Source organism: Hyposmocoma kahamanoa, unplaced genomic scaffold, assembly GCF_003589595.1.
Source record: "Hyposmocoma kahamanoa isolate Upper Pololo Valley unplaced genomic scaffold, ASM358959v1 64, whole genome shotgun sequence".
Taxonomy (NCBI): domain Eukaryota; kingdom Metazoa; phylum Arthropoda; class Insecta; order Lepidoptera; family Cosmopterigidae; genus Hyposmocoma; species Hyposmocoma kahamanoa.
The window spans coordinates 22664444-22678331 of record NW_020653852.1 but is presented as its reverse complement, the minus strand read 5'-3'; the positions used below and the strand labels follow the sequence as shown (position 1 = coordinate 22678331).

The 13888-nt window shown below is 35.1% G+C and overlaps 1 protein-coding gene across 1 annotated transcript in view; it reads left to right on the top strand.

Annotated features, from left to right (window-relative positions):
• LOC113231123 (epidermal growth factor receptor substrate 15-like 1) overlaps window positions 1–7472 on the top strand; it is a 48809-nt gene extending 41337 nt beyond the window's left edge. The window contains 1 exon segment of the mRNA XM_026465293.1: window positions 5077–7472. Coding sequence (XP_026321078.1) covers window positions 5077–5904 — 828 coding nt within the window. The 3' untranslated portion in view covers window positions 5905–7472.
• The last annotated feature ends 6416 nt before the right edge of the window (window positions 7473–13888 follow it).

The following is a 13888-nucleotide window of genomic DNA, read 5'->3' as shown; positions in this document are numbered from 1 at the left end:
TTGGACCCTTTTTAATCTTGAACTGAAAATAATTAAAAAGAAATTGGAAATTGATCTATTTTTCGAACAAAAAATCGCTTATAATTGTTTTTTCAAAGAATCCGACGTTTCAGACTCTTAACAGGTCCCAACGGCTATTATCGAGTCAGCTGTGACCGTGGCACCTATATACAAATGAGCAAAAATTGTAACTTTTTTGGAAAATTTATGGAATTACATCTATTTGCCAAATTTTATTGTAATCGGTTAACGGAAAGTGGGTGAAATCCAATAAACCGGATTCATACCCTAATTTGTCACCCTTAAAGGTGGAATTTTTTTTCAAATTTGAATGGGACCGCTACGGGGACCCCATAACCTTTCAAAAAACAATCCTATTTCAACGTAAACTTATAGTAAGCTTATTATAATATTACTCAGAAACCTATCAACCAAATAATGAATTATTGCTAAAGTGATTGAAAAACGAATGACTTCCCAATATCGTCTATTCCTTACTAAAAATAGGAAAGAAATAACGCTATATGAACTGCACAATGCTGTCTCTTTCTTTTTTGATGTTCCGAATCGTCCTATTGTAGTATATTGTTAAATACTTAATATTATTTACATTCAGATAATTTTTACTGCCAAAAAATGTAGTGTGTAATAATGAAATCTATTAAAATTACGTTGTTTTCAACTATTTTTCCGCTTTTCCATGAAGAAAAATAAATAAAACAAACTTAGTCTTGATTGTTACGTTGTGAATTCGGAATTATAGTCTAGTGTCAACTGTTAGTGTCGCCAAGGAGCATATAGATGTCACTGTCATAATTTTACGAAATAATCATCGCGTATTTTTATTTAATGAGAAATTATTTCCTATGTACTAGTAAGTAAAAAAATAAACAAAATATTGAAGAGATATACATATGTAAATAAATAAGTTCAACTTAAATTTTAATCATTACAAATCAATATTTACACAATAAATTCGAAAATAATATTGCTTCCATTGCATCCGTGTAACTATTTTAAGATTGCTAAATTTGACATAAGAACAATATTACTTTTATGTTAAAGTCGCGTCATAGTACGAATTGAGTGAATGAATAGTCACAAAGCTGCCAAAAAAACATCATAGTTTTAACATTATAATAAGCTTACTTTAAGCGCGTCAATGGTACGAAAAGTCAATGTAAGGTTAAAGTAATATTGTTTTGAGAGGTTGTGGTAGCCCCCAAGAGGTACCCCCTTTCCAATAAAAAAGAATCATTGCAATCCATTCAGAATGTATGTAATATTACTATTATATTTGTGAATGGATTTCAATGATTCTTAGCGTAACATGCTAAAAAATAACATTTGAATTGTGGACCTCCTCCTTTTTTCAAGTCGGTTAAAATAAATATACGCTGTCAATTAGTATGTAGCAATCCCGAAAACATAAGACCTCAATAATTAAAAACAAACTTTCAAAACTTAACATTTCATGAAATGTTTGTATAACATTGTCAGTTAATATTAGAAAGCGGCCCATTAAAAACAATTACAAAATGATAGAAGATTATTTTACTTTCTCTGTTTGATTTAATGCCATTCTCAAATATGTTGCTGCACGACTCGTACAAGCATGTATTCTTTAACATATTGAGTTATTGGAGTTACTGGATGTGTATAAAAAGAATGTGTGTATGCACTTGGGTATATTGCTTAGCTTTGCACGCCTTTCATATACTTGTTGATCTGATCATTTGTTGCAAACTCACGTCATCGAATTTAAGGTGCATTTTTGATTGAAACTGAAATTTGATTCAAAACAATTGAAAGTGTACCTTGCATAATAAATTGGTTTTCTTCATTATCAATGCTCGGAAAGTTAATTACATCGTCTCCTTTATTACGAAATTTACAATTTTGACGGTAAAAAGTGGTTTACATATTACTATTCGGAATTTCGTATTCTTTTCTTTAATGTATGTGAACCTTTTTTCGATAAAAATTGTATTTGGTATTATTTACATTGGTGTTGTAATGGATGATATGTGCTTCGCGTAAGCTGACTAAAATGTTGTATTTCGGCTTTGGGGGCTAAAATGTTTTTATAATTTGAATCTACGGGAATAATTATAAAATGTTATTACTGCCAAAAATTTTATTAGAAATCGCAGCATGTTAAAACACTTAAATCCCAGTGCTTGGAAGTTTTGTACACAATAATTTGAAAGAAGAACAAAAGAAAATATCGCTGCTTTATAAAATACTTTCAATTCCTTTGCTATTGCTTTCTGTATACGATTGTGAATTATAAAAAAATGTAAATTACAATGGCTCGAATTTAGTCTCATACATATTAAAAAAAATTGCATTATGAATATTATTACTATTATCGATTAATTTGAATTCAAATTGTTACAGATAATATATCTTAAAATAAATAGCACTACATGTCTTTGTGTTATAAAAACGTTACAAGAATGCACTTTGAATAACTGATCTGTCTTGCGGCATAGAAAGTAATGTGTTTGACGCTCGTGGAATAATTTGTACACGTAATACTCATTCCGTTACAAAAAGCAAATAATAATAGCTATAATAATAGGTGTAAGAAGTCTAGTAGTCTAGTTTAAAAATAAAAAAATATATAAGAAATATCCAATATTGTCAATATCACAGTCATTGAGATAATTCAATGTCTTAAATTCAACACAAATATTGCAATTCTTAGGAATTTATGATATTCGTATCACTCGAAAATTTATTGTTCACCTTCGAAGCCATTACAACTACACTATCTTAAATAAAAGAAATAAATAAATCATTTATTGTCTCAGATTAACATTTCTAAAAAAATTACACATGGCGAAGAAGTCAAAACAGTAAAAGTAAATTGAGACAAAAGGTATACGCTCAGCTTAAGCTGAAATGGCTATGGTACTGTGCAGTGCTGTTTTTCAGCCTCTGCCTTCTCCCTTATGGTATTGAGCGGTGCTCTTAAAGTTTGCATGGTATTGTTTGTAGGTGATCAAAATTGCGTACCCGTGTGAAAAAATTTTGTGAAAATTGTGAATTCAAACATGTCAGCTTTTTAAAGTGTGGTATAATGTGTTCGCTTTTATTCCTACATCATTAAGAGGGTAGTGCAGGCCGCGCGTTTTATATGCATTTCAATAATACAGTAGATGTTTAGATATACAGGGTGATTTATTAAATACTAACAACCTCGTGGTATTATATTACTAACGTCATAAACAATAACTTTTGTTCCATGATTTTTAATAATACATAAAATTTTACTTTCATATAAAAATTAAAACATTTAAATAGATTGCTATAAACGATGATGGTTCTGTGTGGTTAACAAAAGGAAGCGCTAGCGTCATACCAGTTTGAACTTACTACCTTATTACCAAGTGCAGAGCGTTGGAGGTTGTTAGTATTTTACAAACGACCCTGTATAACTGTGTAATATAAAGAAATTGATTAATATTTCAATTTATTCTGCAGTTAGGATTTAGTGAAGTACGCGCGATCTCAATTACATACTTTTTAGTCTATGGGAAAAATATTATATTAAGACGTTACTTAGCGGAAGTCCATGTTGTAGGTTAAATAGTGCAAAATAGCTGCGCTTGTTTTGTATATTTTTTTCTTGCAGTTAATTTTACCACTCTCCCTCCTCATAAAAAAAAAGTAAATAATACAAGCGCAACTACAGCCATATATACCACCACTAAAATTATACCCGACGTGTTTCGTCTCTCTACGAAGCATCCTCAGGTATTGTTGATTGTCCGACACTCGGCCGAAGAATGAATTTTTCTTTTAAATACTAAAATGTTGGGATATGACCGCGACAAAGATGTCCAGGAAAAATACTACGTTTGTGGGTAGCCGTTTAGTCGCGCTTACGTTTCATGAACTTAACGTGTGGCTCGTTTTTAAAAACAAATACGTATCGAATAGGCTCTGCACAAGCGACTGAGCGGGGAAACGATTAGATCCCAGTTCGGGACATACCTCCCCACGGTGATTCTAGCCCCGAGGCGATCTTTCGAATGAATTGATGAATGTATAGAACGTACGTGTCCAAACAATTTTAGAACTTGTTTCGAATAAAAATATTGTATTGTTTAAATCTGACCTACCAATTTTTTTTCAAAAATAAAGACACTTTTTTTATGATACCTAATGACTAGAAAATTTTTAACGGTGATTAAGTTATCCTGTATATTGCGCAACAATCTATAAATTGATTATATGTATATGAGTATAGTTCCGTTACAAGTAATTTCGTAAAGGCAAGTTCTTACCTTAGGATCATCGTTTTCCCCAACGCGATACTGTCCTCTTATTGCTTGTATTGGTGTTACAACGTTAGTACGCAGTAGTAGCATGTAATTAAACACTCAAAACCTTCGTAGTGCATGTAAACCAACCAATATTTTCATCCTGTCTTCTTTTTTCATTTGGTTTCTTGTATATTTTATTTACTTTCATTTAAATTTGTTATATTACAACAATAACTTTGTATTATACAATTTAAATATGAAATAATATTTCTGTGTTCGGGTACATACTATGGCTACAGATTGCCGTTTTGATTCTCTGTTTCTTTAATGGAGATTATTTCTAATTAAAGTCAAAGTCAAAGATTATTTATTCCATAGGTAAAATAAATTTACACTTGAAAGCGTCACATTTAAGCTACTGCTAATAGACTGTGAAGTGTCAAATGAAACCGTAGTGTTTGCTATGCTGTAGCCTGTTATCAGCATTACAAACTGGAAAAATATTTACCGTCTGTTGGAGAACATAAGTGAGTGCTATAACTCCAATAGATTCGACACTGAACTATAAGAATATTGTACAATGGGTCTAACTAGCCTAGCCATGGTGTGTACTCACAATCATCTACCATCTGCCTAACCACTACTAACATGCTAACACTGCGTGTGCTTGTACCCACATTGCAGCGCTAAACGGACGCGGCGCCGGACACACGTGCGTACACCCCCATCCCCACCCTTACCTTACCCCCACCCCGCCCCCGCTCCGCCCACAGCGCCTCTCACTCGCACACTTTGTGTCCAGACACGCATCACGGACTTCACCGAAGACCCCTTCAAAGACTACCGTTACGAGGACCCCTTTAACATCGAAGACCCCTTCGCCGACGTCACTGACGCTAGGCGTATCGACACCGTTGCAAGACCACCCACTGTTGCCGGCTTTGAAACAGACGACTTGTTTTCACCGTCCTCAACCATCAATGGAAGCTTCACATTACCTGAAAAACGAAGCGGAAGAGTCTCCGCGCCGCCTGTACCATACGACCCCTTTGCGACACGCTCTGATTTCAAACTAACCAATACCACCGTTTCATCGACCAATAACAACAGTAATAACGACACATGGGCGGCGTGGCCTAATGACAACTGGGCTACCGACGACGCGTGGTCGAAATCGTCATCGCAGACAAATCAGAAAAAAGACGCGTGGGGCACGAATACCAATCAGAAATCGGACTGGAAAACCGACAACTGGGCGAATAAAACCGATAATTGGGCGACGAAATCTGATAACTGGGCGGCTGACTGGGACCAGAATAAGAATTTAAATGAAACTTGGCCTTCGAACACGCTACCCAGTAAAAAAGAGAAGTCGCCTAAGCCGGTGAAGTACGCCAAGAGTTTGGTGCATACGATAGGCGGCATAGGAAGAAACAAGGGTAACAAAGAGAAGAAATCGAAGAGCGGGACGGTAGAAGCTAAGAGCGTGGAGTTCTTGCCTACGGAGGAGCAGCAATGGGCGTGGGCCGCTGCGGAGTCCAAGCGCGCGGCTCAGGAGGAAGACGAACGAAGGAGAAGAGAAGACGCAGAACTCCAACTCGCATTAGCAATATCGAGGCAAGAAAAGTGAGGTAAGACAAATTGGTCCTTGCATCGATGGTGGTAGAAGACGGTATTGTCGGTCTCGTATCGAATTAGTGGTTGTCGAAGGTTTGCTTAATATATCGCCTTATTTATCACGGTTACCAGTGTTCGCTGACATTACGAAGACATCTATAATTCCCACGTGATTTTTAAAAGACCAAGTTTTCGCTTTGCATTTTGATAATTCGTCCATTTGTTTAAGTAACGATATCATAGCTTCATTGCTTTCACAAATAATGTATCCACGTAATAAAACAATAATAGCGAAAATAAATATTGTTCGAATAGACAACAATGTTGGTGGCGCGAATAATCTAGAAATTATATCACTAGTCAATTTTAAAGGGGTATGAAAGGGTCCTATTATGATATTTTCGATATCGTTTTCGCTATCGAATTACTTGGTCGGCACATTTCATTGAAGCGAAATGGTTTGGAATAAAAGTCCTTGTGTCTGGACGGCGTCATCATGTCATAGAAATATCATTCGTGTGTATATGACTGTAGAATTTGTAATATATTGACTATTGTCTGCTAATGAGGCCTAAAGCTTCTGTGTATAGTTCTTTAGTTATTCTACATATATTATTTTGATAGTTTTCTGTGTATTTGAAGACGAGCTAAAGAAATTAGAATATACAGTCGGACAAGAAGATCAGTCAATGAGAATTGTATAGTCTATGAATTTTAAACTAATCTTCGAGTTTCGCTGCACACGGCTTTGTTACGTATCAGCGGAAGTCTGGCTTAGTATAGCGTTGGTATGTCTAATAAAAATACTGCTCCATGTATAAACGGGAACGTTGTTTACGCAGCGTTGAAGCACGACTGAATCCAGCATCAAAATTGCGGCTGTGTTTGTCAAATACACAGAATAATTATTTGTACATTGTCATTTTCCATTCAGTCAATAGATTTTGTTTTTGTATTTGTCATGTAACATAATACTGATATTTTGAATAGGCATCACATAGTTATTGTGTTAATATCTAATCATAGATGTACTTGTATATTACTTAGCTCCCAAAACTTACATTTTATTTTTCAATAACGACGTAACGTGGTATTAAGGCCCGGGCCTTATTAGGCGTATTTCGACGTCGTCTTCTCGAAAATCGATTGCTTCGAATCGACGCCGTATAGATTGTTTTTACACTATGAAACAATTGGATTTAATTGTCGTTATATATATTTTTACTTTAGTTTAGTTAGCGGTATTTTGCGAGAGGTAGTCCCTGAAGTGATGGGTAGAACAAATGTGTTGAACGTGTTCATGCAGGGTGACCTCTGTAAGGTTGCGGGATGTAATAGAAAGCACGTTATTGGTAGCTGGTAATTATTTTAGCTCATTATGTTTTAATTAGGCATCAATATAATATGTCAGCGCGTTTCATTATCAAGAGCACTAAATAGTGACAATTTAGTTCTTTAAAAGGGTACATTTTGCCCTTTCCAAATCTTAAATTTCTATCCTAAGGTTGCCTGGAAGAAATTGCTACTTAGCAATAAGGCCGCCTGTTGTACATTGGCTTACTCTGTGATACTTGCATTGCTGTTCTGTGTTGTCATTGTAATTTTAATGTGCAATAAATAATATTTCATTAATTATTGCAATATTATTTATTGCAATAATTAATAATCAATTAAATAAATGAAAATACATTCATTTATTTAATCCAGGTATAATACAGATTATAACATCGGTCTATTATGAGACGCATAACGAGTAAAAACGTCGTTGCCTCATCGGTTGAGCAGTGCGGTCTCATGTTCCATTCCCAATGTACCCAATGTAGGAACTTTAAAAAGTGTTAAGTGCGCACTCATAATTAATTAAATTTGAGGACTTGTCAACTTCTGTCTTAGATCTTTGCGATTTAAAGCTCTGAGTGGCACTGCAACTGTTACGGAGAGGCAGGCAGCTTATCATCAGAATAATAAAAAAATACTGTTGTACTCGTAGTAATGGAATTATCTAGTTTTTGAAAAATATTCTTTATTATTCAAGTTTTGAAGTTCAGAATGCTTCAGCAATTTTCATAATTGACAATTTTGCTATGAATAAAGTTCAGTGGTTTTCGTTCAGTTTAGTTAGTTGGGTTGTTTCTTTTTGTGTCGTTTCGATTCTGAAACGTGCTGACAAATATATGCTGATACCAGCGTCACTATTTTGTAAATTACAAACGTTACTATATTCCATTCGATGGCGATCGAAGTACAACTGTAATTATTATGCATTTTTGTATGTTTGTATGATTCTTGTTTGTTATATTTATGTTGTCTTCGTGTGGTGGTACGATTCTGATTCGGGTGTGGGGCTCTATCCGTCCGAAACAATTACTGCCAAATAAGCAATACTTGACCAAATGAAAAGACGCACGATGCGAATGAAGCTTCATACTGGATATTACTTATTTGACAGTATTTGTTTCGGACGGATGTCGGACGGAGGTCGAGAGTAAATCCCCTGACCCGGATCCGATACGGCCGTGCAAAGGCATTAGTGTCATTCGCAACGTAGAAATACTACCAAAATGGTAGATTTTGTTTAACAAAAGGTCGCAACATACTCTAAATTTCCAAAGAACATTTCTACCACGGCAAGCTTAATTTTCTATGCTACTTTTAAGGTAAATCCGTAATTAAAAGCATTTGGGTTAGAACCGAACTGCCGATGTTCTTAATAATATGGTTTGTGAGTATTCATATATGTAATTATGTCAAGCGATTTTCGTCATTTTGCTAAAGCTTTTTGGGACGCTAGTTCTCTGGCACATCATGTCTTCTTTAGTGCCTTTTCGATCGATGTATGTACCTGTATATCTATCCTGTCTTGCGCGAGCGATTGTTGGCGCGAGTGAGAAAGTAGCTTTAGTCTGTATCCTCTGGGCAGACGCATATTTATTATTAATAAAAAAAGCCGTTCACATATCTGCGAATCAAGAAAAATCTTATGTAAGCTGCAAATCTACTGCAATGGTAGATTTTTTCTAAATTTAGCACTGTAGACTCGACAACACTAGCTTATGTGCGCACGGGCACATCGCGCCGCCTCCGGTACAATAACTACTTTAGTGCGTTGTTGCCGAGACATTTTCTCAACTAGTGTCTAGAGCTCTGAAACCTTTGTGTATGGTTGAAATTGTCTCTGCAAGCAGCCTTTAGAGGATAGGTTATAAAGTATAATAATTGTAAACAAAACGTGTAATATTAATACCTGTGTGTTTATGGGTAATATCCAAAAGTTGTTATCTCTTTCTTAGGCGCTGTTGTTTGCGGCTTGGCGGGTCGCGCGGACTTTTTACATTTTTAAATATTTATCCATGGCTTAGTAACTAATATTTTAGTTCGTTTTTGTTGTTTTGTTAATTTAAGAAGAAGTTGAAGTGTAGATTTTGGGGTAACGAAACTAAAATAAATAATTGTTGAAACTATAAGTACCTTCTGTTTATTGTACAACAGCAAAAATAATATTTTTATTGCCAGCAGTTTCTTAACAAGAACTGGATTCACCACTCAGCATTGATCTTTTTAATAGATTTTCATATTATAGCTGAATATTTAAAATCTAACTAAAGACGTTGCTTAATTTAAACATTTATAGCGTTGTTGAATTTTAGAGTTGTCTATTTCTGTTTTGTCCAGTCAATTTGCATATCTATTGCTGTAGATAATAGATGTGGGTTTCCAATGTTGTGGGATTTTACACACTGTTAAAACATTTGACTATTTGCAGGGAACATTGAAATATAACTCCAAGCTCTGTGGATAAAAATTTTGGGTTCACGAAAGGTCCCAGCTAAGTAGAACAAATTTGAGAAGCTTCACTTATGTTACGTGGTTTTAGTATTGTGAGGGCTATATTCTTGGTAGAACTAATTGGAGAAACTTTCTAAATTAGTTCTTGTCTGGGTGTTGTGGAGTATAGCCCCAGATTTGCTCTAGTTCTCATAGTGCGGGAATCTTCTTGCTTGAGACAAGGTAATCGGGTATTATTTTTATTATAATCAATGGTTGGTATAGGGTGTTTCAAATGAGTAGATAAATGTTTACATATACATACAAGAAGTGGTTAAGAGTCGACACTACCCCAGCTCGAATTCAAAATTTTCCCGTAGAATTTATTTTTTTTACAAACGAAATTAAGGCCATTTGAAAAATGTATATCGTATACTAAACGTGTTCTGTTTCGTTCAGTTCATATAAAAATAAAATATATAAAGTCTAACGAAAACTATTGAATACAGGAGTTTTCTTGTAAAATTTCGAGGTAAGATTGTGTTTTTTTTTTGGTGGAATTTATTTCGAATAGTCTTTTCACACCGTATGCTATATAATCGATGTATATCCACAATTTCACTATATATTTTTGCCAAAGTGATTGATTCAACATTTTCACTGTTATGCAGAATCAACATCATTTGAGCTTGTATCGAGTCTTAAAACCAACAAATATTAATTAATTATGTTTTATCGTCGTTGTTGTTGTCGTCGATTTCCATAACACGAGTGCTTTAGTCACTTTGGATCAAAGCAACGTATGTGATGTTGTCTAATATTTATTTATTTATATTTAGTTATATCGCATTGTTCGCTCAGTGCTACCAATACAGACGCCAGAGGTCGTACCTGGGATGAGGTTGGTTAACGAGGGGTAGTTTGCATTCCATAAGTGTAAAATTATCTATAATATTACGCATTAGTTAAATCGTACGATGCAGTACAACTATTTCTGGAAATCCGGAATTCGAAAAAAGTAACTCATTACTATTTGGTGGTTTTAATCATTCTATGTCGTTGTTTTTTTTTTATAAAAAAATAAGTGCGCATTTGACCTGCATCTTACCTGATGGAAAGTGATGATGAGCTCGACGATATAGCATGCACACCTAAATAATGCCTATTCACTCTCGACTGAACAGGTCCAAATTATAGTGTTCGGGGAACAAGACCGTAGAATGGGAATTGCACTCCCTAGCCGCTCGTTATATAAATGTGGAAGCGAAATGCTTCGTGCGAAACCGCGGAATATCCACAACATAGGGGTGGAATCCCAGCCCACATCTATTCTCCCGATGATGTAAAGGCGGTATCATATTATGCAATTCCTTTTAAACATTTATCTACACATTTGGAACACCCTATTCCGATCATAATGCATTGCTTAGTTTGAGTCGAACAGGTTTGCTAATCACTTTACAATGATTGGAAACTACATACCTAATGAAGAAATACCAGGAACTTGAAAACCTCATCTTATATTTTTGTGTAAAGAGAATTTTGCCAGTTGAGTCTTCCGCGCGACTTGACCGACCCCTGTCTGTTAACATGTATACAATAAATGTATGTAACTTTCTTTAATAGCGGAATAATCTTTAAATCTCAACGTTAACATGTATATGTGTATTTTAACTTTAACGATATGATACAGGTAACTGTAAGCCTAAGGTAGTGACGGTGCGCGGGACCTCTTCGTTCATTGGTTAAGGAGCTCGCAGCTTGATTAACAATGCAGAGGTACGTTGACTTCAGATCTTGTGGGCATTTCTCTGTTAAGATAGGTGACTATCAGATGTCACGAATGTATATAAACTTGCTTCCGAATGTGTACATTGAAATTGGCAATGGTGAGATTGTGGCTAAGAGTGTGTCTGCTTTATAAAAATCGAAATTAGAAGCTTTTTACAAAATCCGCAACTCTCGTGGAATAATGGCATAAGTGGAATTACGTCAAACATGTTTCTTGCTTCATTAGATACAGAAAAATATAACCCACGTCGTCCCCAATTGGATACAAAAAAATATAACCCACATCCTCACCTGTTTTTCTGTATGTAATGAAGCAATAAACATGTTTGATGTAATTCCACTTACGCCGTTCTTCCATGAGGGGTGCGAATTCTTGTAATCTTATTGCGACCACAAAGGATGAATGGCTGATCGCAGCGGTGAAAGCCTGCACCGATAACCGTTCTGACGCGTCACGACACGACACGTCAGTCAAAAGTAAATCCGGCTTATTAATATTTTGACGAAAAAATGTTATTTACATAGTGCGAAAACAGTTGGTTTTCATCAACATTGAAGTTACTTAAATTAGCAAGTGTAACCGCGTCGTGATTAAGATAAGACCGTAATAACCAGTGACGTCGTGTCTCGTGCGACTTGCTTATAACACTACATAGCATAAGTAACCGCTCTCAATTCGATGAAGAATGTACGCCACTCAATGGGAATGAATGCGAGTGAAAACGGAAAAGCTTTCCATGCCTGTTACCTGTAAAAGTAAGTCCATTTATAAACCATAATAGAACATTTATGAATTTGCCATAATTGCGAAGTTGCTCCTGCGTACCCCTATTTGAACCGTTTCACTTCCTTGAAAAGAGCTGCTAGTCCAGAGCAAGATCTGAAGTTAACCAAACTGCATTGTGATGCTGTCTCTTTCTTACACGAGCAATTTAAGCTTTGTAAATGTGAGACGTCAGGCTTTGCTCCACAATTGGCTTTAATGTTAGTTATTCAGTATTATTAGGACCGCGCGCCTTAGCTTTTGTAGTTCATTAATATCATTATCACATAACGCGTGTGGACGACACAGAAGGTTTTGGCGTGAGCTTAGGTTTGCTTTGGAAGAATATTCGAGAACAAAAAAGTTTGCGTATAACTATCCAACTGGGTGTTTGAAAGTTTGTTCGATTGAATAGAAATATCAAAACTGAGGGTATTTTTGTACAAATGGAATGTCATTGGATTCGTCTTGATTTTGAAGTTAATAAATTAGTCGTTGAATGTTTTTTTATAACTAGGTAACGTATGAAAACATCGATGATTCTTTCAATGGCAAATTTCGATGCGTTTTTCATATTGTTGATCAGTTGTGAGGTTAGGAACGTAGAATGAATAGAAGCATAAACGTATTCAGTGATCCCATCATACACAACAAACGTAGTCTGATATAAAATTTACCAAGGGCCCTACTTTCTAAGTGAACAAATTGTTAACGATAATCGTACAGTCAACGGCAAGCTGACCTTTTCATTTTACACGTCTTAGTAAGTGTAGAGAGGGATGTGCCGTAGTCTGTACATCTGGAAACAAAACACAAAGTGACGCCCATGTTTAGATAACGACTTTCGTCATTTTTTAAATTTGACACAGGAGGCATGTTTCTATGTGCAAGCAACTTGTATGTTAGTGAAATAGCGAGCGTGCAAGTTGCTTACGAAAAAGTGTTTCCTTAGTGTGGCTTGTTCATTAACAAAGTAGTATTCTGTGTAATATTTGACAACTATAAAGACGAAACTACCTACTACCTTTTGTTCTAGTATATAAGGGCATAAAGGATAACATAAATGTCATTTGTCTGACAAATATTTTATAAAAACGCGTAAGAGGATCGATATCATCGCAAATAAATGATTTTTGTTTAATTTTTTAAATAATAAGTCTTGTTTTGATCGTAAATCGTATTTCAATTAGTAAATTTTATTACTGTGCAACTTGGGATGTCCAAATAGATTCATAAACTTAAAAGATAACTCAAGCTGCGTTTACACCACTCCAAATTCAATTAGACTATTCGATTTCTGATTATTATCGAATTCGCATCGATAAAATTCGGAGTCGGACTCCGTCACTCTACTTAACCTATAATTTGCAGTCGTTTTAATGTTTGTGTACCGTGTACGTTTTGTTGCAGAAAGGAATTTAACGAATCTAATATATTTCCATCCTTTCCAATACAATTCTATGAGGGTGATAGAGACAATGCTATTTTCCTCCTGACGTTAAAAATTCTTGCAACAGAATGAACCCGTGTATGTTATTAGCAGCTTTTTTCTTATATTAAGCAACGAAATACACTAAGTTATGAGTTTCACTGTTTCTATGAAACAGTTCTCTTATTGTTATAAAATGAAACTTCAATATATAAAATGTTAAGATCTATATAAATTTATCTTGATGCA